Below are 27,413 nucleotides of genomic sequence, written 5' to 3' on the forward strand. Positions count from 1 at the left end.
AAATGTTTGCCGTACATGTCATCCGCTCATCGCTCAAGAGCGACAACGGCCCACCGTTCAGAAGTAAAGAGTTCCAACGATTCCTCGACAATGTGGGAGTCCAACACCACCACATCACACCGTACTGGCCCCAAGCCAATGGAGATGCTGAGAGATTCATGGAATCCATCAATAAATGTATACGAATTGCCAAAGACAGAGGACGACCCTGGCTTCCAGAACTGTACCGGTTCCTCTGGACGTACCGACAGACATCTCACTCGGCCATGCAAGTGGCCCCCACAGCAAACATGTTCGGGGTGCCCACCCAGACAGGGCTTCCCCCTCTACCACTCCTGGTGCCCTCTGCACGCAGACCTAGAGCGGATTGAGCAGGGCAGGCAAGAACTTAATGCAAAGGAAGATTGCACAAGGAGAGAAACACCGAACCACTTACAGGTAGGGGACATGCCACTAATCAAGAACCGGGCCCCTCCCAGAAAGATGTCACTCCCCTACAAATCACTACCCTGGACAATAACTCTTTGGGACCATGGACACGTAACTGCATCTCGAAGCTCAGAGATGGTCACGCAGAACATGTCGCATTTCAGGCGAATACCAAGCACCACCTGGTGCGAGGCTCAAGAAGAAGCCCCCATGACAGCAGGCCCTGTGACAACAGAGCAAACGCCCCAGATAGAAGACCAAAGGAAGCCACCAGGAACACCACCAGGAAGAAGTCTAAGTGAAGAGGAAACTCAGACAACCCCCACCGGGCACACCACCCCGAGGAGAGGAGAGAAGACTGGGGACGCTACTCGCTCCGCCGAAAACATGTACCACCACACGCCTGTGTGAATTCATCTTGTACGGCATTTATCGGAAAGCGAGAGCCGTGAGAATCAGAACCATAGACAGTAAGACTCTAAAGTTAAACGTTTTAATGACAATCCCTTTGGACACACAACATAAGGCAATGAGTATAATGTTTGAATATATTCTGTTATCCAAGTCGGGGATCATCACGTGTTGTAGTCACGTGCACAAAAGGACGTGACCGTAAGAGGCCACGTGAGCAAGACGATAAAAGGGAGTTGGAAAGCCATTGCGATTATCTCTGGAGATCAGAGCGGAGCTTGAAGTGTCAGCCCGCGCTCTCTGCACGAGATGGGCGCCCATTCTTGTTAGCATTGGGCATTGACGGGGCCCAGACCCCCGAGAGAGATTGACTAATTTCTTCCGCTCCTCGCATCGTGGACGGCAGCCGGAGTTGAGGTTGATGAGTGATTAGGCGGTAACAGTAACGGCTGTTGGGACCTAATTTTCTCCTGCTCCTCACAGCTGTTTAGACCTTGTGTACCGAGATGCGGCATCGGGAGCTGCAGTGAACCGGGCCTTTTCTAAACAGAAAGGGCCGTTTAAGCGGTCTTTGTCTCCACCTTGTGGCGGCAAGTGGCGCTTGATTAGCCCGATTTCCCCACTGAAAAGCAATCTTCAGGAGTCGGTCTAAAAATCTGCAAAGGAGCTTTTTGCACACACGTGTGCACCACAAAACTGTCCTTTTTAGGGCACACCTTACAAAGAGCTGTTTGGATTTAAAAGAAACTGCTCTGATAAGAGCACTCTACATTTTCTCCCTCTTTCTCCTATCCTTTCCTGTTTTCTCTCCAATTTTCTCCCCACTTTTCTCCTAGATTGATCATCATGGCGGCCCAGATGTCAGAAACATTCCACCTCTTGGGCACTGAGGTCGAGATGGAAGGGTTCGAACCAGTCTCTCACAAGCGAAAGACCAGTGAAAGTGCGTCACCAGGTGCATCACATCAGAAGTGGAAGAAGACGCTGACTGAACCATCTGCTACAGGTGTGAGCACCAGCAACAAGTATGGCGTTCTGGAGCACGAACAGCTGACCACAGAACCTGGCAACACAGCGGAAGAGCAGACAACCCCACCACCAAAGAAGATCCGGATCCCCCCAGTGTTTGTGAAGAGCTTGGAGACCCACAAGGACCTGGTTGACATGCTGAAACACCTGTGTGCCAAACCAACCTTCACCACCAAGCCTCATGGTGAGCATATGAAGATCTCGCTCACCACAGTAGAGGACTACAAGAGCGTGACAGATGCCTTCACAGTACAGAAACTGCAGTACTACACATTCCCACTGGAGCGAGTGAGGTCTCAGAGGTTTGTGGTCCGTGGCCTGCCGACTATCACCAGCGTGGAAGACATCACAGATCAACTCGCAGAACAGGGTCTCCCAGTGAAGAGGTTGTCCAGCTGACCTCGCCAGCCGACAAGAGCGAGAAAATACCGCTATTTGTTGCCACCCTTGCACAAACCAGCGATGCAAAACCAGCGGACCTGACAAAGATCACACGGCTGTGCAGCTGCATAGTTACCACTGAAGCACCGAAGGGCAGAAGAGGACCGATCATGTGTTTCAACTGCCAGCGGATCGGCCACACATCTGCCTTCTGCCACCAGGACCCACGCTGCGTGCGATGTGGAGAGAACCACACATCGAAAAACTGCACCCGAGTCCGAACAGATCCGGCAACCTGCGCCAACTGCAAAGGGTCTCACCCTGCCAGCACCCGCGGATGCCCAGCCCTTACGAAAGCTAAACAGGATGAGCAGCAGAGGAGGGCACCACAACAACCACTGCAAGCTCCACGGAACTCTCCAACTACTACAAATGACTCTCAGAGGAGCAGCGGACAACGCCAACCACACCAAAGACCTGCACATCGTCAGGAGCCAAAACCAACAGCGGCCGCACAGAGGACCCATCCACCTCGCCCGACACCCGGCCATGGCCCTGCGAAGACCCAGACGACACCCAAAACATCTGGCTGAGCTACGCTGGAGTCCTAAATCCACCACCGAACCCGCCGCAAGCAACCACCTCAGCGCAGGAAGAGGTAAGAGTGAGCTCCATCGACTGGAAGAACATCATTGTGAAGATTGCAGCTTTTGTTGTAGGGCTTAACATCGACCCCGCCATGACGACGGTGGCACAGCTCATCCTGAGCCTATTCCAGGGCGAAAAGACGAACCAACATGCCATCTAAACCAAACTGCGCCAACGTGATGTGGAATGCCAACGGTATTCAGAAGAAGACAGACGAACTCCTTCACCTGATGGAAACAAGAAAGGTGAGTGCTGCTTTGCTTTCAGAAACCCACCTGCACGGAAACCAGAAGCTGAGCCTGGCGAACCACAGAGTGTACCGGACCGACCGACCTACAGGAGCCAAAGGAGGGGGGACAGCAGTGATAGTGAAGACGACGATCGACCACCATGAGATTGCACTCCCACCCCTCAGAAGCATTGAAGCCACTGGAGTGCAAGTCAAGACTGCAACAGGACCACTCCGACTGATCGCAACCTACTGCCCCCCGAAAGCAAAGCTGGATCTCCGAGACCTGGATGCTTTGCTGGATTCGACGGTTCCGACACTCATCGGAGGAGACGTCAATGCCAAGCACTGATGCTGGAACTCCAGGACTGCCAACCAGAGGGGACGGACACTGCTGGCGTATTCCAGGAAGAACGACTGTGTGGTAGCAGGCCCGACTGAGCCCACACACTACCCAGGTGTAGCAAGCCACAACCCAGATGTGCTGGACATCGTGCTACTGAAGAACCTGCAACACTCTGTGGAGCTGGAAACACTGGTGGAGCTGACCTCGGACCACAATCCAGTAGCAATCACTGTGGGAGATGAGATGGACCCTACCAGCAGGCCGAGAAGTACAACTTCAGAAGAGCTGACTGGAGCCGCTTCAAAGAAGAGCTGAACAGCAAGGTCACTCCAACCCCGCTGAGCACCATGGATGATATCAACAGGGCCGTGGAAGATTTCACGACAGCAGTCCAGGAGGCAATCAAGAGCAGTGTTCCGAAGCAGAAGACAACCAGATGTTCCATCTACGACCTACCGAGAGGCATCCAACAGTCAATCGCCGACAAGAACCGCGCACGACGACAGTGGCAGAAGCTCCGCACACCTGATCTCCTGCAGAAGTACAACACGCTCGCAAGACTCCTGCGGGAACAGATCCGACAGCACCGTGGAGAGAAGTGGGAGTTAGCAACAGCCAAGCTGAAGGAGGCGGACAACTCGGTGTGGAGAATGACTCGTCGCCTGACTGGGAAGAAGGAGCCAAGCCCACCAATCCAGGGACAAACCCACCTTGCATGCAGCAACAAGGACAAGGCAGAGGTCCTTGCCGAGACACTGGAGGCTTCGTTCACCCCGGAAAAGGTAAGTAGGCTCTCAGACGGAGTGGAGGAAGCCGTTGAGAAGTACCTCGCAGATCACGGAACCGGGCTGGGAGCAGAAGACATCAAGGAGTGCACAAGCTCTGAGGTAGCAGGACTTGCAGAAAAGCTGGCGAACGGCAAGGCACCAGGGAGCGACGGAATAACCAACCTGGCAATCAAGAACCTCCCACCAGTATCAATGGAACATCTCACAGAGATCTTCAATGCATGCCGAGGCTCCAGCACTTCCCGAGTTCCTGGAAAGAAGCAAGGGTCATCGTTTTTCCAAAGGCCGGCAAACCACTGAGGGATCCAGCAAACTACCGCCCCATCAGCCTGCTTTCTGGATTATCGAAGCTCCTGGAGAAGGTCCTCCTCGCTCGACTCAGCGACTTCACCTCCGAAAGAAAACTACTAGCAAAGGAACAGTTTGGATTTCGAAAGGAGCATGCAACGACTCATCAGCTACTGAGAGTGGTGGACACCATCAGCCACGGATTCAACATCAAGAAGTCCACAGGAATCGTCTTCCTGGATGTCGCCAAAGCAATCGACCGATTCTGGCACAAGGGACTGCTGCACAAGATGATTGGCCTGGGATTTCCGAACTACCTGGTGAAGACGATTGCAAGCTACCTGGGAGGCCGCACCTTCCATGTCACCATACGGTCTGAGATGTCCTCTTCACATCCCATCCCAGCAGGCGTGCCACAGGGATCGAACCTCGGACCCTTCCTGTTCAACCTCTTCACCAACGACATCCCGACAGATCTCCACAAGACGAACCTGGCGCTCTATGCAGACGATGTTGCAGTCATCTCCTAGTCATTCAGCGAAAAGGAAGTGGCGAAGAACCTGCAAGCTTCATTGGATACCATCGCAAAGTGGTACAGCGACTGGCGGATAGAACTCAACACCAGCAAGACAACTGCAACGCTGTTCACCAGAAAGAAGATCAAGGAGCGCCCACACATCAGCCTCAACAGGGAGACCATCAAATGGGAGAGCAGCAGCCGCTACCTCGGTGTGACCCTGGACAGCAAACTCAACTGGGAAAGCCACATCGAGAATACTCAGCAGAAGGCAACAGGAAAGATGGCAGCGGTGTACCCACTCCTGAAGAGCAAGTCCATGCCCCTCCGGACAAAGATCAACGTCTACAAGGCGATCATCAGACCAACCCTGACTTATGCCTCCCCAGCATGGTTGACCTGCCATGAGCGACACCGGAAGAGTCTTCAGATAGTCCAGAACAAGGCCCAGCGGATATCGTCTGGAGCTCCAATCTTCACAAGGATAGCAGACCTTCACAGAGACCTGGACATCGAGATGTTGGATGAACATCTAGCAAAGCTGAGTAAGAACTTCTGCCAAGAACTGGATCAGAACCCGAAACCTCTGATCAGAAGACTCACTGCCACCACTGCAAACCCCTTCAACCGCTACCCGCGGCCCATCACTGCGAAGACCCTGTGAAACCAGCCCGACTGTGACAAGACCATACAAACCCACGACTACACACTCAACCTGAGAAGATGGAGTAATGAGGCTCAAGCCTCGGTATCCAAAAATCACCGCTGATGGATAAAAATCTATCAGCAAGAAGAAGAACAAGCAACCGGAGTAAGGGCACTGCCGCTCTGGAACTGCAAGCAGTTTCTATGTCCCTCCTTCCAGGTGCCGTGCGCCTGCCCACCGTGCCTGAGGGTGCCCTCCCCGTGCGCAATATCATAACCAGCAGTCAATTTCAAGAGCCCTGAAGAAGAGAAGCTTTTCTCGAAACACACGTCAGCTCATTGTCAATTAGGCATATTAAAATTGAGTTTGTGGAATGCAATAATGAATACCAACTATACACTCCTCCTTGACAAAGGACAGTTTGAATTACCTTTTTTTTTTATTAACTGCACACCACTTCTAATACTAGTTGAGCGCATTCGAATATGTTACATGGGGGTGGGATGCATTTGCATTCTTTCTGTGAATGGTTTTTTGTGCGATCAGCAGGGGTGAGCCTTTGTTCTATGACGTGTTTACTACTTGGTCTTCCCGTAGGTGGTCGTAGTTTCACTAGACTGTCCATTAGGGGCTGCATCTGGTGTGTTCCAAGGGATGCATGGCACCTGCATGTGCTCTATGTGCTAGGACTCGACGTGCTCTTTGGTGGCTCTGTATCGCTCTAGGAGTGCGAGAGATTGGGGCACTGCCTCGGGGGTAGGTCCATGTTCTGTGTGTGGGAGAGCAGCATAATACCTGAAGGTGTGGTCTTTTGTCTGTGGGTTGGGCTGCGTACTGACTGGGAAGGAATCAGCACTGTGCATACAAACTCGGCGTTGGAATGTGTGTCTTGCCTCTGTGCAATATTTGGCGAGATCTCCGTTTGGAGGGACCCATCAATATGTCTGCCAGAAGGACACACTGTCTGTTGGGGGAGATGACCCGGGCACGCTATGGGGGTCTATACATTGTTGTGGGGGTCTGTCAGCGCTACATCTCTGGGAGAAGTTTGCGTGGTGTCCGGGTGTTCGTTTACACGTTATTGAATATGTATCCCTTTCATTTGAAAGGAAACATTTAGCTTTTTTTTTTATTTTTTACTTTCCCCCTTCTTAAATAGTAAACAAGTCGATGCGCAACTACGTTCCGATAGCGGTTACTGACCTTACACACTTTAGAAGCTTGTGGATGCATAGAAAGAGGACACCTACCGCTTTGACAGACCCCGCGATACTTTCATGTCCTTTGCCAACTATCCCCCAATCTTCCCGTTGCCCCTCGCTCTATCACCCCCCCAATCCTCAATCCCCTTACCTCTTCTCCCATTGCAGACCTCTAACTAGAATCCTCCGCCCAGCTAGCAGCACCGCCATTTTGCCATGGGCTCCGCCCTTGAACTGGATTGGACAAGCGCCATCCTGTCAGATTCAGATTGGACAACACGTTGCCACTCTATCGTATGACAGTCCGGAAAGACCTGCCCCCCATCACTTCCTAAAGGGCCAATCAGATGCAAAAAGAAACATAGTCAACCTGGGATCCCGGAAATCAGCTGGAGCTTAAACAGCAGATCGAGAGTAGTAGAGGTTGGTTAACGGAGCAAGGAATATAGGCCGAAGGGAAGAACCTCCGGAGAGGTGAGACGGAAAAAAGGGGAGCGTTGGAGCCGGCGATTCATAGAGGGTTGTTTCGTACTTAAGAAAGAAGAAAACCGCTTCACGTGTGTGGGCGCAGCAGCAGTGTCAAAGTCAGAATCTGAATTTTTGAAGAGCTGGATGGCAGTTTTGAAAGCTGGTAGTGAGTCAAAAAGCAGCCAATTGAACAGAGTGCAGATAATGTGCTACTTTCATTTGTGCTGCTTTCACGAATGCTCATGTCACCTCATTCTCAAAGGTGACCTGGGCATTTCAGGAGTGGCTGGACAATAGCCCAAATATGCACCGTCAAGCTTCATTGCTTGTTGCTGGAAGCCCAGTTCACACAGACAGGCATCTGTTGAAATGCCAGAGGAAGAAAACATTTCTATCCCTGTTTGGAGGATGGAAATGCAAATATGGCAGCCACTGTTGGTTCATGCTTAACAAATGTGTGCCTATTTCAAAAGTCTCACAGGGGTGACCCTCATTTTAGGGCATTGAAAAGCGCATATCGTTTGTGAATTCGGAATGCACTTTTAAATGATGTCCTGAAATGCCCCCTTATTTGTGCAAAGGGAGAAGAGGGCATCTGAATGAGCTCATCTAAGATGCACTCACTCCAATGCCCCTTGCAGATTTGGTTGCTCGGTTTTGGTGCAAGTGAAGAGATGTGCATCTCACTTGCTTCCCAAAAAAATATGAGAACCTGGCCCTATGACTTCCTTTGATCCTTTAGATACATCTTTCACCCCCAACTCACAGGCTTTTTAGTTAAAACAATGCTAATTATTGGAGGTGTAAAAGCTGAGCCCAGCAGTTAAGCCTTTAGCTTCATCATAGGGCGCCTTTTGTTATCGCATGGACAGGCTTTTGTGCATTCTTCATAAATGATGTGAGGAAAATGTGACATTCTAAAAAAAACAACGCTTTTTGGTGTGTCAACAAAGACCACATGAAAGTAAGGGCAATCGATAGTTTTAACCCTTTTTTTACGTGATTGTAATTACATCGGTAAAAGGCATAGATTTAAGCAGACAGTTGGTGCTTTGTATGTGCTTTCTAAACAAAAATGCCCCATTTTTAGTTAACATCAAATGGATTGAGGGAAGGTATTTGTCTACAACGTGTTAGAGGGGATTTGGAGGTGAGACAGCACAGCTTCCTGCGGCATGATCAAAAACTGCCCTGCCCTGTTAGTGTGTCACATGATTTACATGTGTGTATGCACTTGGTATACATGAGGCGGCTGGTGCATGCAGGGCTTCACAACTGTGGGGCCCTGGGAGATGGCACAGACTGCGCATGCCTGGGGCGAGCCCTGCCCTTCACTTACCACCTCCAGCTTCTCATATGTTAGACTAAGTCATCTCAATGTGATATAATCACACGATAAAACTGCTTTCTCATTTTTGCTTTCTCATTTTGCCACATGCCTAGACAGTGTTTAGGACAGGAGTCTGCAACATTTGGCTCTCCAGATGTTTAGAACTGCAACTTCAATGACCCCTCGCAATTCACTATGTTATCTTCTCGTAGTTGTAGTCTGTACCGCGGCCTCAACATTTTCACTCGCCACTAGCCGTTGGCTTGTGATAATGGGCTGCTGGCGAGTGAGACATTGTGTTTTCTAATATTTGGAGACTTGAAGGGGCAAGTGATTTTTGTATTCCTGGGCAATCCTGGCTACTAGCTTGCAACTTGAAATAGTGACCTCTGTGGTACCTGTAACTCCTGAAAGGAACCTTCATTCAAAGCCCCTTTGTATTTTGTATTGGGGTGGATTATTGCCCTGCGCCGCTCACGATGTGGGCAGGTAAAAGGGAGACAGGGAGGGGCAACATGGCCTTATGTACTATGTGTGACCTTCCTCCATAATACAGTGTTGCCTGGGGATGAGACTGCCTTGTAGTGACGTTCTTCATGGGAAGCAGATCCTTGTGGAGATTACCCTATGGTTCCCCGAGGGGGGGGGGGGGGTTGGAATGAAAGGTGCACGGCCTTATAGAAGCACAGGCCCAGTTTCCACAGTGTATGCTACGGCATCCCTCCCATGGTTCACAAAAATGAGCACAGACACAAATCCCAGGCAGTACTTTAAGTGGGGGCAAGCAATTGAGGGAAGGGCCCTCATTTGGAGTCTGTGGCTTAAGTGATGGGTGTGACCTAAAAGTCCAACTGAGTACTGTATGCTCATGAGCAGTAAATAAACCTACTGCTTAAACATGAATTTATTTATTTATTTGCATTTTTAAAGCGCTCACACAGCGGGCATCGATGCGCTGTTACTTTTTGTTTGTTGTTGTCTTAGTTGCATATTTATAATTCACTTAAATTCACAGAGGTTTCTAAGCGCGGACCCGGTGATCGAACCTGTGTTGCTTCGTGTCGTCTTGCTTCAAAGGCAAGCACATTGCCACTGAGCTATCCTCCTGGGAATTGTTCTTAAAAAAAAAAAAAAAAAAAAAAATTTAAAAAATCCAATCACCCTTATGAGTATGTCTGTAATAAAGAGGAAGGTGGGCTTCAGGGCAAGACCTTTTATTAGTACAAGTCACTCAATTATGTGAGTAGTGACCCACTAGTGCAGCACCACCTAGGCCAATTCTCCCAACATTCACTAATTTCATGTGATATGTACACGTTTTATTAGGGGCCTTCACGTGTGGACATGATCACAAACAGGCCATACTCACTCCGGGACATTGATGACCCACTGCAACACACATATAAACTCTTTCCTGCTGCCACTTCCCCCAATCCGGCCCTAGGTGCCACAGCTCCTGCAGATATTTTTATTGACCTGCTGTAGGATCTGACACAGATGGCTCTCTTACGACACTCATTGGGATAACTATGGACTCTCACTCCCAATTTCAATTAATCCACAAGGTACAGGCATTGTACAGGATGAGACGGTACCATCTGTTGAAAGAATGGAATTTGTTCACTTGACAGAAGAGAAGTATATAGTACATTGTTTTAAGAATTAAATTCTCATCTGTTGGAAAGCACAAGTCCAAAACACATGCAAGCAAGTCTAGGCACTGCAAATATGCAACAAAAGAAATACAAAGATGGTCACTGGGCTGTTGCAAGCACTGTGGACAGCATGACAAGGACTACAATTGACAAATGTTTTATATTAAGAGGTTTATTGTAATAAAATAATAGGTTAACTTGTTTAAACATTATTTTAATATACAGACGATGAATGGTTGACAGGAGAAACAAATACCAAATATTAGCACATGGACACTCGCACAGAAAACGGTGTATAATTTAGTGCATGATCAAAGTACGGTAATATTTTCAAAGTCAGAGACTGGTAAATCTCTAAAATAACTTGACACCTTACTCAGTATTAGGAACACATGGATGAACAATGCAGCAAAGTTTATGCAGAAGGGCCTTCTGCATGCGAAGAACCAAATATGTAAGGCACGCTGCCCTGAAGTCTTCATGCTGTGTTATGCACAGTGGCGGAAGATAGTCTTCAGATTGGGAGGCCCTGCAGGTGAAATTTTCTCTGCACCTTGTATTTTCTTCCACTCTGCTCATCAGTTGACAGCAATAGCATGAACGCCAAGTTGAAACTTATTCCATTCTACTCAGATCCGTATCCGGATGATCACCCTTTGTGATCTCCTCCACTCATTGTGTGAGTGGTCAGAAATGTGAGGCGGACAACTTGGTAAAGGTTTTTCAAAAGAAGCCATTTTATTAGCTCTAAAAGGTTGTATAAACGCCTGACTATCCCTAACCTAACGAGGATTTCCCTACCTATCAAAGTAAACTAAAGGAACCTGTCCCTCACGCTTATACATACATCAAACTCATAAAGGAAATATATGGCAATTCAAAAGTAACAAACATTTCTGCTACATTCAACAATACCTGCTATCTGTATTGGTTCACCTTTCCCAGATTCAAAGCAGGATGTTCCCTCAAAAGATAAAGTTCTTCTGGCTCCAAAAGTCTTCAGCTCAGATTTTAAATAATAGTTCATTTAAACGACCACTCTTTGTCTTTCTACGTATAGCACCATTTAACACAACACCTTCTTCTTGAGCAACTAAACACTTCTTCTGTATCAACAACAAAGTTTGTCAGGATGATTCCACAACAATTGATGCAACACTTTTTTTAAAATGTATTTATTTTTAAAATGTTTTCCCCATGTCCACTAACCTGCCAGGGCTACAACTAAAAGGTCCCTATCCCGGTATTCTTGCCTGCCAAGACAACAACTCTCCTAACACTTATTTATCAGGGCTATTTGTTTGGCAGGGGCCCCCGTCAGTAGACTATTACGATAGTCCAATTTAGAGTTTACTATGGCACCAACCACTGCGGCATGATCTTTTTTGGCAACATAAGGGAGTACCTGTCGAAACAGCCGTAAATTGTAGAAAACAGCCTAAACTTTAGCTGTAATATGGCCTTGACAACCCAAATCACTCTGCCATATGCACCACCGGTTCTTCATTCTGTAGGCGTACTTCAATCCCAGAAAAGATGGTACTAGGGAACATCTATTCCCGCCAATTAATGCTTTGGGCCAAACAGTCACCTCAGTGTTTTTTGGATTAAGTTGAGCCAATTAGTGGACATCCAACCTTTAACTTCCTTCAAGCAGTTCGTAACCCGTATGAAGGATTCTTCTACATTGTTTAGCCTAAAGAACACCTGGGTGTCATCTGCATATGACTGGAAGTTGATCTTGTGTCTTCTCAGGATGTCCATTAGGGGACATAGGTAGAGATTAAACAGTAGCTGTGATAGGGAAAACCCTTGCGGGACTCCTCAACACTGCCAGCGGGAATTAGAAAGAAAGCCCCCTAGTTTCACTCGTTGTTGTTGTGATGATTTAAGAGCACTTCCTGACACATTCAGTATTTTTTCTTCTTTTTTTATTAAAGCAGTTATTGTAAATAAATACAACTTTTTGCTTGACATCCCGACAATTAGTCTTTTTCACCAAACCAAACATTTACAACTCTCTGTTGGTCCCATTTCGTTCCAAGTCCTTTACAGTTCAAAATATCATTGTCAGCAGTTTGTAGGCCTCGTTGTCGTTTCTGTTTGGCTATTATTGCCTTGGTGGAGTTAAGACTAATTTAGATTCCCTCAAATTGTTCTTGTCCGGAAAATACCCAGGCCTCTAACCGTTCTTTTGTTGAGGACGACCTACAAAGCATCCCACTAGGAGTCGGAATCCAGACCGCATGACGCAGGCAGAGCATGTAGGAGTGTCCTTTCTCTCTCTAGTTTCAGCTCTTTGCAAAACATTGAGTGTTGTAATGATTCCTCTTCTTCATTACATATACACTTGTCGTCCTCCACTATACCATATTTCTTTAGATTCTGATGATTTTTTAGAATGTTTAATCTAAAACGAAGTATGGCATCTGTGTTTTGGGTTTGTGCTCTTATTTAGATAGTTTGGGAGTTTTTTGGGAAAGTTGACCAGTTTAGTTGAGTGTGTGTGTGGTTTTGATCTCAAGCGTATAGCTTCTGTTTGAGTCCAGTCTATAGCTAATAGGGCTACCTTTTTACTTTTTTTGGATTTTTATGCAGAGTTTCTATACTGATACCTACGTTTCGAATTTTTTCTTGACATTTGTGTCTCCAGATGTTAAGGAGACCTGTCTCGGAGGCTTAGTTTTGAAACTTTATCACTTTGTACTGTGGCAGGCAATCAGTGAGTTCCACTTTTCTATAGGTTGTTAGGGTTTTCCATACCACTTGCACATGGAGGGAGTAGAGTCCCAGTTCATGTCTGATTACACCACTCGGTACGTATTTTGGCAATCTCAAGGTTCTTTTCCAGAATCTGGACTCCAATCTATCCCAGGTTTCCCAGGGCATTATTAGACAACATTCGCCAGCGTAGGGGATTGCAGGTGTGACTTTTTGGTTGTAAAAGTCGACTAAAAAGTCAACTAGGCATTGTATTGAGAACTTCCCAAATTTCTTCTTCAAAGTCAGAGCCTGTGATATGAGTTGGTCCATTTTCAGTTCCAAATTGGCTATCCATGGTTTTTCACTGCCATCTGAGCTGCTCACTGCTCCTAGATATTTCATACTGTTGGACATTTTGATTGGAGTGTTGATTAGACGTCATTTAAATGCCTTGTACCTTTTTGAGTTTGTTTTATTGAGAATTAGGATTTCTGATTTCTCTGCATTCATTTGTTGTTTGTTGCTGTCAACATATGCTTGTAAGGCGTTTAACTTTCTTCGTAGCCCTATGGGGGTCACATCCAACAGCAAAAGGTCATCAGCGTATAAAAGATGACTTATCAAGGTTCCATCTATGCCTGGCAAACAAGATCTCTCTGGTTCTAGCCAATTTTCAATGTCATGATGTAGAAGTTGTATAGAATTGATGCCAATGGGCACCCTTGCTTCAGCCCTCTTGTTGTTCTTATACATCTGCTGAGATTTCCTTTCTGATCAAGACACACTTTTAAATTGGTATTTGAGTGTAAGGCTATGATGGCATCTAATAGGTCAAGGGGACAACCCTTGTTCCTCAATTTCTTCCACATGATTTCTCTGTCGAAAGCTGCATCCATGTCGATGAAGGCTAGATTTATGGTTTTTGTCTTTGACTGTTTTCATTTTCAATATGTTGAGGATTAAATGATTTAGGCCACAATCTACTCATTCCACAAAGCCGGTCTGTTTGTGGTTAAAGTTACCGCTTGATGATATCCATTCTTTTAGTCTCTTCAGTAGTATTCCTGCGTACAGTTTTCCAAGCACATCCAGTAAGGAGATCGGGCAGTAATTTTCCAGTTTTGTCCGATCGCCTTTTTTGAAGATCGGTATGACAATTGCGGTCTTCCATGATTTGGGAATCTGTCGGTTAATGTTAATTCTGTCAAAGAGAACATGGCACATGTCAGCACACACGTCTGGATTTTGTTTTAGGGTGAAGTTTTATAGCCCATCCGGACCGGGGGCACGTGATCCATTTGCCTTTTTGATGATTTCTAAAATGTAATTCTTAGAAAAGGCTATCTTCCATGGATTTCTATTCCGATATCTTGCATTGGAACTTCTTTATTTTGATCGTAAATTACACCGGAGTGTTAGAACCATTCCAATTCTTGAATTGGGTTTAGTTGTTGCCTCTTGTATTGTCTGGTTGTTTATTAGGAACCAGAAGAAGTTCGCCCATTTTGTTTTCAGTTGCTCTGATCATACTTTGAGAGTTTTGTTGGTATTTATGGCTTGCAGTTCTTTAACCAGTTGTTTTTTTTTCTTTTCTGCAAGCTGTTGGTCTTGTTGATAAGTCTTCTTATTTGAGGGTTCCCTTGCTTTGTGTCAGGTATTCTACATAGACTTAGGCACACTTCGTATTCGATATCTATGCTTTCTTGATCCATCCAATTCTTTATTGCCTCTTTTAGTAATGGCGTGTCTGTGTGTCGTAGCCTGTTTAGTCCATTATTTGTGCTGACTTTGTGCAGCCATGTCGTTTCCTTTCCATTTTTTGGATCACTTGTTGCTTGCTTTGGTTGTGCACAAGTTAAAATGAGTTGTCTGTAGCCACCTTTAACAGTATTCATGATTTCCATGGATGTTATTTGTTGGTAAGTGTTAGAATCCACGAAGAAGTAATCCAATGTTGCGCTCGCATTTTATGAGAACCACGTGGGTGCACCCGTCAGATCTCCTTCAACGTTTCCATTGACCATTTTCAGATCTCTTATTTTGATTTAATTTAGCCATTTTTTGGATCGTGTTGTTTCTGACTGTTGGTGTGATGCGTCTTCAATGTTGTTTATTTTGAGACAGTCCATGTTTAAATCACCACATATGAACAGTCTCGCAGAATGGAATTCTGCTCTATGGTCGTCTACGTTCTTCGTGAATGTCTGCAAAAATGTGCCTCCATCCTTTCCTTTGCTGTTCCAGTACAAGTTGAAGAAAATGTGTGTTATTTTTGTATGGACTGTTACTTGATCTTCTTGCATTATCATAATTTGTATCAAAGGGGAAGGTGATCAGGTTCGTATAATCTTTTCTCTCGCTGTATTTTCACAATAGTTAGTAAGCCTGCCGAAGGTCTCCCCATAGCTCCCTTGTATGCTTTGTTTGTAGCAAGTGCGGCCATCGATAAAGGGAGTGTTTTGTAGCTAACATTCTTGGATACATATCACGTCCGCAGACAAGAGTTTGTGTTTATTTTTTCAAACAAGTGTTTGAAGCCTCTTGAGTTACATGAGGCTATTCTTACGTTTCTATGATCTTGTTGATAGTCGATCTATTGTTTGTTTTGACTTGCGAGAGTTGTTGGTAACCATTCCCATGATGCTGTGTTGTCTATTTTGCTGGCCATTTTCGAAGGATTTGGGGCATTTGCTATCTTGTTTCTTTGTGGGTTCCTTTAAGATAATTCGTAAGGCTATTGGACCACGCAAGATTGCTGGCGAGAATCTGATGGGTTTACTGTTTGTCATCCTCTTTTTCTTCTGTTGTCTCCCTTTTTGAGACACTTTGGTCTGAGTTGTTGACTGGAAGACATCTTTTGTTGTCTGGTTCGTTCTTCTGATGTATTTTGACATCGAAACCTAGGATTCTTAGGTCTTCTGTCGCTGAACTTAAGTTCATAATTGTCTCGGAGACAAGGTGTATGATGAGGCAGAGAGTGTATTGGCCTCATCAAGTTTGCTCTGTTTAAAATCAGACCATCATTTGCTTTCAGAATTCGCTCAAGCGATAGTTTAGGTCCTTCTTTTGTTTGGTTATTCATTTTGGGGGCCAGCTTCTTGTATTTGTAGATTTCCCTTTGTGTGTTGCTTGCTGAATTTCTATTGGAGACGTAGGCCATTTTGGAATGCACAACCATGGAACCCATCATTTGTCTTTGCTTTGTCTCAAGCTTCTGTTTATTGGCCAAAAATTATTTGTTTGTAGGGTTTCGAAGGACATTGGTTGTGGTGCTAGGCTCTTTGGTTCTTCATGGGCGATTAACCAACCATTTGGGTTTCGTCGGGTTCATCTTCACTCTCTAGCTCTATAATGCTCTTCATCGTCATAGGTGGACAGGTTCAATAGCCTCTTTATCTGTTTCAGCTGCACTTTTTGACTCTGCCACGTTTTCTGATGGGATATTTGTAAATTGTCTCATGTTTATTTTTCTGTTTTAATTCCTCGTCCACTTGTTGTCTGTTATCTCTGTTGAGTGGTGACTCTGTGTCTGGAGCTGGTTCTTTCATCGGTTTTAAGTTTCGGATGAAGTTTCCGACTCCTCCGTTAAATGAAGGTTTTACAGTTGGTAGGTTCTTAGGTTTTTTTGGATTGTGGTTCCACGTTTTTTGTTCCCTGGCTCCTAGCTCCTTCCCTCTTCCTTCGCCTGCTGATTTTAACGGCTCAAATACTGCAAAAACTTATTTTGCTGTCTTGCTTGAGCATGTAGATTCACCTCCGGTGGCGCCCAAGTTGCCCACCTGATTTTGTGCAGTGATCTGCAATTCTGATTGTGTGATAGCTTTGTCAGTTGTCGAGTGCATCAGTTGGACTGTTTGAGCCGCTCCAGGAGCTTGTTGGGCCATACAATTCAAAGTAGGCACAGTTTTTGTGTTTGCAGGATTGTTTAGGTGCATGTTCGGTCCCCATGCTTGTGAGGCGTTTTCTGAATGCGAGTTGTGACAATTAATGAGGGCTACACTTATTGCATGCCTCTCCTTGGAACTCAGCAGGTCTTAATTGCAATGTGGGTTTAGCAGCTTCACTATGTCTCTGAAGCCATCTAGGAAAGATTTGTTGTCCTCACGAGCATCCTCCATCAGATCAATTAGGGTTTTGAAGATTACATTTTCAGACTCTTTTTCTCTTGTTCTTCGCTCTTTCGTAGCTTCGATGAAGGCATCAATGTATATTAACTTTGATTGCATGAGTGCTAGTAAGGTGGTCTGGTTTTTGTAGTTTTCATGGAGACTTTTGTACAGTTTGAGGAAAGGGGCCAAGGTTATTGTTAACATGGATCCGACCGCGGTTTGTAGATTTGTAAATTGGTCTGCCCATGCTTGAGTTTGATCTTTTGTCGTTGATTGGTGAGACTTCTTGTGTTTTACTGAGGATTTGTGGGTTTTGGAGGATCGGTTGGTCTTTTGTTGCCCTTGGTCCCATTGCTTTCGATAATCCATGTTTTCTGATTCTTCGCTGGAGGTTGATATAGTTGTCAATTTCGCTTATTTCAGTGAGGATTTTGCTCCGTGTGTTGACTAAAGGATGTGTTTGAATCAAAGGGAAATTTCTCGTTTAGTGCTGAAATTTGAGTACACCTTTGTTGTACCTATTTTTGTTCGGCCGTTTGAGAAGTAAATGTGTTTACTTCCACTTGTACAATTGGACGTTTTTCTCTTCACCTATATGGAGTTGACATTTCAGGGGGGTTAACATACTCAGTACGTATACTTTCTTTTTGAGCAGATGTGAACTGAGATGTATTGTAGGACATGTTTTGGGACTCTGTAAATTCTCCACCAGTCGGTAACGAGCAAGAGGGCTTTTCATTTTGGCTTTTTTGAGCAGGGGGCAAACTACTACTCGTGGCTTCTAGACGTCCTGGTTCACCCGGGACAGCTTCTTTTAGGGTGCTGTGGACAAACTCGCCGCAACCTGAGGCTTGAGTATTTCATGGTCAGTTACTTCTCTCCATGTGTGCGAATCGGCTTGTACTAGCGTCACCACCTTTTGGGATGTGGAGGCGTTTTCCATGGTTGTAAATGGTTGCTTCTTTGGTTTAAAGTGCCATCTTATTGATTTCAGCTCGGAGAGCGATTTTTGTCCAGGATTTTTGGTTGGCCCATTGAGATTTTATTTGGCTGGTTAAGGGGGCCAGCGTCATCTTCTTATTGTACTGCGTTTTCTCTTTTGACTCTTAACGTTTTTTTTGCATTTTGATTAGATGTTAGTTTATTTTTTTGGGAACAGTGTTGTTATCCTCTAAATGGTTCTCTGCAAGAGTAGTATTTTTTGTTGCTTTTGTGATTTTTGTAACTGGCTCCTCTATATCAAACGGATGTGGATTTTGTGTTTGTGGACCCCATTTAGGGTACACTGGCCTGCTTTGTTGGGGCACATTTTTAAAGTTGGCGGAGTTGTCTCCTCCATTACAGGCTTGGAGAAGAAACCCAGAGCATGTTGTTTTTATGGTGTCCCCTGCTGTTGGTGTGCGGGACTTGAACTGGCGAGTTGGTTGCAACCTTCCCGCTCTGTTTGTTTTCAAACGGGCTAACTTCATCGCAATCGCCCTCCCCACTGGCCTCACCCCTCGCTTCCGGGTTCGCGCTCTCAGCTGCCGTCAGTTCGTGAACGAGACACCGTGCATGCGCAAGTTCGTCTGCAATGGACAGGCACGGGTGATCGAAAGCCGACACGAGATAAAACGACTGGGGGGGGCGGTGTTCTTACCAATTAACAAAGATTGCTCACCTTGGTCATCCTGTACTGTAGGGTCCAGGATAGTCGAAAAGCTCATTGCGCCGTCCAAGCGACCGCAAACCACAACTTGTAGGCCCTTTTCACTGAGATCTCTTCCCAAGTCAGTGCACACTGTGCCCCGCTTAGGCAGGCGCGGGCTCACTTCGAAACCTGCTACTGCTGTTGGTGTTTTCGTGCGGCTGTGGGTTCTGAGGGCGAGTTTAGCGAGGGGCAAATCCATGACTCGGCCAGCACTCAGTGGACGCTCCGCGTCCTAGTGGTGGTTTTAAAGAAAACTCTCTGATCAATGAAGCCGGTTGAAAGACTCAGCCGGTCTCAAGAGTCTCAGTCTCAATAGCAGCAGAACAGGATGTTGGACCTCTCTTGCCAACACTCCGCCACATTCAGTATTATGCTCAATTGTTTAATGAGAACGATGTGGTCCACTGTATCAAAGGCTTACATTGGGACAGTTCTCCTTGGTTTCCCACTTGCAATAATTCACCCCACACCGCAACCAATGCAGTTTCAGTTCCAGATTTTGGAAGGAACCATGATTGTAGTGGGTCCAGAATGTCGTCTCAACATATTCCTGAAACTGCATTGGGACTGCTTCCTTCAGAATGTTTTCAGGCCAAGATAGACCTGCGAATGGGCGATAGTTCTGTAAGTTATCGGGATCTAAGTTTACCTTCTTCAACAGTGGGAAAATTGTGGACAGCTTAAGTTCATCCAGAACTATCACCAAGCTCAATGACATGTTTACAAAACTAGTCATACATGGCATTATGTCTGATGCTAACCGTTTTGCCACACACACTGGCAGGGGAAAGAGTAAATCATTTGTGGGTTTAAGGGCCATTAAAAGGGTGCAGACAGTTTCTTCCGTTACCGTTTAAAAGCAAAACCGAATGCCATCTACCTCTGATGAAGGTCCTATGCCAGGCTGGCTATATGCCTCCCTTCCCTCAATTTCCCTCTCCTGTGTGAGGTTTTCTTGTATTAACTTAATCTTATCCAAGAAAAAGTTGTTAAATACATTTGCCTGTTCTTTTGACGGTTCCCTCCCAAAGTGGGTATTTTTTTGGCAGACAAAATTAGAGAGAACCAAACAAAGTTCTTGTGCATGATTAGCAGCTTCATTGATCTTCCAGCTGAGGAAGTCTGCCTTTGCTCTAAAAATTGCTGTTTTGTAATTTCTTAAAACTGCCTTAACCTTGTCTAACTTAGGTTCTTGATTTTCGCCATTTTCTTTTTATTCGTCTACATAGTCTCTTCAGCTCATAGCTGGCCAGTGAACTAAGGTTTTGAATTGAAATTTTCTTTTGAACTCTTGCTTTCAGAGGGGCATTACGGGTACAGATGTTACCCATAATTATGGCCCCTTGTTTAAACAGGGCATCGCATTCACCTATTGAGTTTGTAAGACCCAATTATTTGTTCATTTCGTGCCCTGGATTTTCTCTAGTTCTTTAGGCTTGTAGACTGCCACCAAGCTATTTAAACTAGATGTTCTCTAGGCCCATTACAATCTACTGAGAAACGCCTCCAGTAGTGATCTGTCCAGGAAATAGGCATTGTGCCTTCATCAGAATTCCTTTCCCTCTTGCCAATAATACATTTAGGCAGTGCCCAAGATTGTGGGAGGCGGAAATAACATATTTGCATGATCTTATACCCTTAGTTATCTCCCAAAGTCGTTTGGCATCTAACCCTTATTGATCCTCTAATCCGATGTTAAAATCGCCCAGACAGAGGATGGCTTCATATTTACTTCCAGTATTTATAAGGTACTGATCCAACCCTTCTAAGGAAGTACTGGCTGGAACTGTAGCCCTATACGCAAGCAGTATATTTATCAAACTATTTGGTGATGTTGATAGGACCAAATGTTCTATTTCAGCCGATGCATCCCACTGTAAAGATTCAAAATATGACATTTTTATCTGTAATCTGTAAATTATTGCTTTTCCTCATCCCTTTTTTTTTCTGTTGCGATCAATATTTTGGATTAAATATCCATCTGGAAAATAATATGCAGCGTGGTGTGTCACTAAACCGTGTTTCTGTTAAAAAAAGAAAAAGGATATCCAACTTATGATCTTCTATAAGATTGTTTATTTCTGCTGTATGCATCACCGCTGAGTTGTACCCCTCGGTTGTTCTACCTCTACAGGGTTAACTTCTGTGTTCATTTCTATGCCTAAATTACAAATTTTGTTTAATGCACAAAGTGATAGGGTGCCTTTACTATTTCTCATGTTTTGCAATGACTTACTACCAAAGTGAGTGGCCATCATCCCGTTCTGCATTATTATGCAAATCTATGGTGTCAGCCCAAGGGTTCTGTAGAAACTCTGGGGTGGCATTGATGTTGAAGGTTGTGTAATTGGGGTAGAGGTTATTTTTTTTTTTTATTTTTTTTTTTTTACGCACCCTTGAGGGCCCGACAAGATGGAGCTTGGTTTTCTCATCGTACAGAAAGAGGCCATGTGTAGCCTAGGCTGCCCTCAGAGTGTCAGCGTTTTTAGAATACTTTCCAGAGAGGGGCAATGAGAATTTGCATATCATCGCCATAGTTGGTGTAGGCTATGCCGAGGGAATTCAGGAGGTCAAATAGTTGCTTAGTAAATATGTTATAGAGGGTGGGAGGGACGCACGATCCTTGTGGCACTCTGCATTTAATTGGAGCTGGTAGAGCACTGGCATTCTCAGTGAACACTCTCATTGCTCTGCCTTCTAGGAAGGATGTGATCCAGGTTAGGTCTTCAGGTGAGAAAGACGCTGAGGTGGTGAGATGGTGGCAGAGAATTTTGTGGTCAACTAGAGCGAATGTTGCAGACAGATCTAGAAGAAGAAGCAGAGTAGGTCTCCCTTCACCCCTGATCTCATCAATCTGGTTTTTGAGGTCTAGGAGTGCTGACTCCGTGCCATGGGCTGGATGGAAGCTAGACTGGCACACTCCCAAGATATGGTTTACTTCAAGATGGTGCTGAATTTGGACATAGGCTGCTCTGTCCAGAATTGTTAGTAGGAAGGGGACAGTGGTAATCGACCCGTAATTGTTAGGGAGGGCGGGGTTAAGGGAGGGTTTTTTTTTATTTTTATTTTTTTAAAATTTTTTAAATTTTTTTTAGTAACGAGAGAAACCAAGCTTCCTTAATGCTCGATGGCACTGGGCCTGCCGCAAAAGAGTCATTCAGGAATACAGTGATGAAGGGTGTCAATGCTTCAGCACATTCTTTGATGAGAGAGGCGGGGCAAACATCGCCTTTACTTCTTGGGGGTTTCAGGCTCTTTCAGATGTGTAAGGTTTCCAGTTCTGTGACTTTCTGGAAGCAGAACAGCAGAACCCTATGGCTATTGGCCCTGGGAGGGGGCTGGGGTGGTGTATGCAATGGCCAGATGATTGTATTTCAGAGATGGCATTCTGTATATTGGTGCACAATGCTTTGTCTTTAGTGAGGGTAGAGGGTGGGGTGGTAGGGGCTTTTAGTTCCATGGTGATACATTTTCTAGTGTCAGACTTGGCATTAGTTATTCTGGCATTGAAGGTGGAAGCTTTGGCATGAATGATGGCTTGTTTGTACAGCTTGGTGGCCCTTGTGAATGCCAGCCTTCCAGCATGTTTCAGCAAGTCGTTTTTTGGCTCGGAGTTGAAGGGGGTCAGGGGTAAACCAGGAGTTGTGTCCTGCAGGTTTCGCTTTCTTGGCCGCTAGGGGGGCGATGGTGTCTGCTGCGGTAGTTAAGGTTGTGGCTTGTGGCATAGAGATCTGCTAAAGTGTTAGGAACTTGTGAGCAGAGGTGTTCCCGTTTGAGGGTAGGATGCGATCCTTGGTTAGTTTGTGAGAGCTACGTGCCATAGTCAGCGGTAGCCTTAGGCAACATTACTATAAGTACTTCAAATCTTTAGGAAAGTCTTCACCTTTTAACCACATCAATATTCACAACTTCTTTTAGGAAAACATGTTACACATTAGTGTTTGTTCCACTCTTGATTTTGCCACAGGCAATGCAGTTTATGCTGCCTTCCTCCTGAACACTTTATACAAGGAGGGCCTCTCTCCTGCCACTTCTGTTTTCCCACTTACACATCAACAAATTGCTTATAGAGTTTCTTTCTTACTCTTACCTCTGTTTGGCTTAGGCAATGCTTGCTATTTTTCTCAATTATTGCCCTCCTTTGGCAAGAACAGTTACAATCTTCCTACAACAAAGTTATCATTCAGCCAACATAATTCATACACTCTGTTAAGGATTGTCCCCGCTTTACTTTGGCAATGCTGGTTATTATTAGCTTGGATCTGTATTGCCCCTTCTTTGCTTTGGCATTGATGTAACTGGCTTTTGGTAATACTGGTTATGATTTCAATCATTTTCTTCTTGCCTCTTTACAAAGTTCGGATTCCACCATCATGATTTCTTTATATTAGTTCGGTATTCAAAAAGATTGTCAGTGGTCGCATACGGAGCGTACAGGCATAACCCTTTTCTGGTAAAATCACTGGCTTCTGTACATGCATCTGTGCAAACCGCTGCCACTGCTTGCTCTGCTTCTTCTGCCTATGGCTGCATCTCGCGTCCTGTGGCCCGCACCGTACTGGAAAGGAGCTTCCCTTGCTCCTAGTGAACACCGGTGCTCGCCAGCCACCAGTACACTGCACGCCAGCAGGAGAGGCTCTCTCTTCAAGGCAAAGTTTGCTGCAATGCCTTTTTCTGCTGCAAGTCCTCTGCAATTCAGGTTATAAACCTTGAAAACCCTCTCGGGACCAATACCAGCTTTAACAATAGCGGCAGCTCTGGCGTCCCAGTACCTAGAGCTTTGTGGGACTTGAAGTCCCGAATGTTCTGATTATTTCTTTCTTCCAGATTACAAACTTCAACATTATGAAAATGATTCTGTTTATTCAATTAACCATTATAGAATATCTTTAGAGGAATTGATCATTGTTTCAGATTTAAGGGATAATAATTTTTTTTTTACCAGAAGTCAAGGTATTAGTGTTTGGCTTCTCACATATATTATTAATTTGGTAGCCATACGAGTTCTCCCTAACTTCAATGTGTATATCTTTGGGAAAGACAGGGTTGACTCTGACAACAAGCCATTAAATATTATAGTACCACACAGATCTTCCTCACTGAGGAAGACCAATACTGCATCTCTCCTACAGAATCCTCTTGTTCTCTTGGGGGCATTTTCCTTCCAGGTGATCCACCCGTCTAATACTACCCCCCAGGGTTGGGATTCTGTAGCGACTGCCATCCCCTTTACACCTGGGAGGAGACTTTAGGCAGGGGTTTTGTGTGGATTTCCGCATGATTAACATTTGCCTTAATTCCAGTTTTTCGTCCGGGTGTTCAGTTTTAGACATGAACCCATGAAGCCCTGTCATGCTTGTTTAAGGAAGACTCAACAAAAAGAACCTGTTGAAAAAGAATACTGGAAAGGGGTATTAGCTTGCGAAACAAAAACGTCTAATATATTTGCATATACTGCTACCATGCAAGTTTTTTTTAATCAGAGGTATCCTTCAAAGGGGATACATGCCTAGGCCTCTGCTTAGTCTCCTGGACCACCTGGGTGTGCAGTATACCATATATGTAGATGAACCTCTTGTTTCTCTCTTGAGCCGTCTGGAAACTACGCTCAGGACTCCGTTGCCATTAATAAGGTATACAATACTGTACAGACTAGGATGACTGACAACTCCCTAGCCTTAAAAAGACAAAATGGATCTTCTGATTGTCGCTTCAGGCGTGACTGAAGAAACTTGATCCAGATTACAGTCGATTCAGTATCGCAGGAAATCCCATCAAGGTCTACAAGAATGTGAAGACACTCAGCGCTGTGTTAGATGCCGAACCTACTATGAAAAATCATGTTTTACACATTTGCTCTTCATGCAGCTACACTACAAAGCTGCTGAATCATATTCGCCCTTTCATCTCAGCCAGCAACTGCTCGCATCTAGCCACTGATGTAGTGAACTCAAGGCTGGATTATTGTAACAGTTTGCTAGCTGTTACCTCGCAAGCAAACGTACACTCGCTGCAGGTCTCCCAAAACTGTGCGGTTCGTTCCTTTTATGCTCTGTCAAGGCGGAATTACGTTTCCGATGCCCATTGGGAACTTCACTGGATTCCTATAGGGCATTGCATCACCCATAAAATCCTGACTCTGTCCTACAAATGTTGGAATGACACAACCCTGAAATATCTTTAGGATCGGATTAAGGTAAACCAACTAGGACGCCAACTGTGCTGCCACGATACCCATAAACTGTTCCAACCCAGATGCAAGCTTGCCAGGTTTGGTGGCACAACCTTTGATGTCCAGGGCCCCCTGGCATGGAATGCTCTTCCAGGAACGATGAGATCAGCAGACACACTTGCTATCTTCAAATAATGGGTGAAGCATCATCTCGCCAATCTTCAATCTGGCTGAACAGTTAGTTCTTGTTCTGCTCCCTTCCCCTGGCTCTGACTCTGGTATGCTTTGTTTGGTTTCTCTGCCATTTATGTTCTTTGTGCACTCTGACGCCCATGGGCATGTGGCGCTTAATAAACATTGAAGAATAATAATAATGAGAAATATGTCTGAAAATGTGTTTGACAAAAATAAACTCTGTATTTAGCAATAGATTAATGGTGCCAACAAGACATCTGCAGAGGCAAATTCAGATAAATGGGTATGAAACTGTGGTAAATCATTTCATTACATGCGTAGGCAAGCAAACGAGAGTTTTGTCTCAAAACCAGGGTGTTTGCTGGTACAATAAATAAACATACTTGTTCTGGTGTTGCAGATGTGTGAGTTAGTAGTGTGAGAGATGGAGTTAGGAGGCTGACAAAGTGGTATCATTTTGGCTATAGACTTTTATTCAAATAGGGAAATGCAGGTTCTTTTCTTTATTTCCAGAGGGGACTTCCCTACCTCAACACAGAATAACTCGGGCACTCATCAGGATGTAAGTCAAAAAGCAAGATTTCGTCGTCTGTCCAAACCAACTACTCCATCCCTAGCACTAAGAAATAAACCAAAAAGGTTTTAATTAACTTCTTATCAATGCCAGCAGGAGAATGGCTCCCTTCTCCGGGTGAAACAACCCAGTGTTAGGGTGATTTAACAGCAGACTCTTGCAATAGGGTCTGATTTCCCAAATACTCTTAGACCAGGAGAATGACTCTATTCTCCTGGTCAATCTGGCTGAGTTTGGAAGCCTGTTCCTGGATAGTCCTTTGTATAGTAAGGTCTCTTCATTTCCTCCCCAGGATTTGTAAACCACAGAGTTAAGGCTTTATCAACTCTTCTTAGTGCTGGCACTTTGTGAGGACATTTTATATCATGACTTTTGGGGGAGACTGCTCCATGACAGTTCTTGGTCCTTTTGGTATCTTTCAAATGTTATGTTATTGGGCATTTGTAACAATTAAAAAAAGGTGCTATATCATTGGTATGATCTCAAAGTGCTGTGGGTTGAACGCCCTCTGGGATCGTAGTCCAAGTCCGTGGAGAGAGTATGATGGTAAGTAGTGGTTGGCTGCACTCTGTATGTTGGCAGCTAAGCTGAATATTCGTGGTGGGTAGCTGCATTATAGTGCTAGGAGCAGTGTGGAGGTTGTGTGAGGTCAGTAGTATGCGTGCAGCAAGGCCCATTTACATGGGGGTAGCTGCATTCTGGAGGAGGTGCTTGTATATGAGGTTATGTGTGCAGCTAAGCCAATATATTTGTGAGGGATAGCTGCGTTCTAAAGAATTGTTGGGTGTTCGTGGTGGTGTATATTCAGTGCAGCTAGGCCAAATAAGTCTATGGATATAACTGCATTCTATTGTTGGTGCAGATGAGAGTCGGCATATTGGTGTGTATTTGAGTATGTGTGCAATTGGAGGAGGTCCCCTGTTCCTGCTTACCTTCAGTGACCGGCAAGGTAACTATTTCTCCCTATTTTAGAGTTTGTGTTTTAATTCTCCCATAAACATTCTCTATCTAAGGTGGGTGTGACCAGCGACAAACTAGGACGTGTTGTTGGTGCTGTGCCTGTCTGACATTATTACGTGCACCAGAAAGCCATGTAGTCTTGGGTGTGATGAATGAGGGCAGGCACAGAGTTCCTCAATGTGGGCACCAGGGTTGAGTTGGCGGACCCTCCGATCCTGGCTGAATTGGAGGCTGGGACCACTAGGAGGAGGGCAGTGCTTGAGTGTGGGTTGGGTAGTGAGGCGTAATCTTTTCTTGTAGGTATCTTAGGCCTGTTTGTGCACCGCTCTGTGAGTAATCAAGAGGATTTTGAATGTGGCCCTTCGTCCATTCAGGAGCCAGTGTAGGGTGCGGAGAGTAGGTGAGATGTGATTCTTTTTGTCCGAGCGCAAGGAGTAGTCTGGCGGCTACGTTTTGGACTCTTTGGAGTTTGTTTCGTTGGTAGGCCGGATCACCCAAAAAAGGAGTTTGCATAGTAAAGCCAGGACAGGACAATGGGCCTAATTGCTGCTAGTCTATTTGGGTAAGTGGGGTAAGGGGAGCTGCTCTTCAAATGCATAAGGTGGAAGAGGCAGGATTTAGATATTTTAATGTGCTTTGACAG

The 27,413-nt window shown here is 45.2% G+C and overlaps 2 protein-coding genes across 2 annotated transcripts in view; one reads left to right on the plus strand and one right to left on the minus strand.

Annotated features, from left to right (window-relative positions):
- Positions 1 to 7,208, minus strand: part of ISCA2 (iron-sulfur cluster assembly 2) — a 125,485-nt gene extending 118,277 nt beyond the window's left edge. Inside the window, exon 1 of the mRNA XM_069637629.1 lies at positions 7,066 to 7,208. Within this exon, the coding sequence (XP_069493730.1) occupies positions 7,066 to 7,124 (59 nt within the window). The 5' untranslated portion in view covers positions 7,125 to 7,208. The remainder of the gene's footprint in view (positions 1 to 7,065) is intronic.
- A 54-nt stretch (positions 7,209 to 7,262) lies between these two features.
- Positions 7,263 to 27,413, plus strand: part of NPC2 (NPC intracellular cholesterol transporter 2) — a 224,165-nt gene continuing 204,014 nt past the window's right edge. Inside the window, exon 1 of the mRNA XM_069637630.1 lies at positions 7,263 to 7,337. The gene's annotated coding sequence lies outside the window, so the exon portion shown is untranslated. The remainder of the gene's footprint in view (positions 7,338 to 27,413) is intronic.

The sequence above is a fragment of the Ambystoma mexicanum genome, chromosome 14 (genome assembly GCF_040938575.1).
Source record: "Ambystoma mexicanum isolate Mex_15411 chromosome 14, UKY_AmexF1_1, whole genome shotgun sequence".
NCBI classification, from domain to species: domain Eukaryota; kingdom Metazoa; phylum Chordata; class Amphibia; order Caudata; family Ambystomatidae; genus Ambystoma; species Ambystoma mexicanum.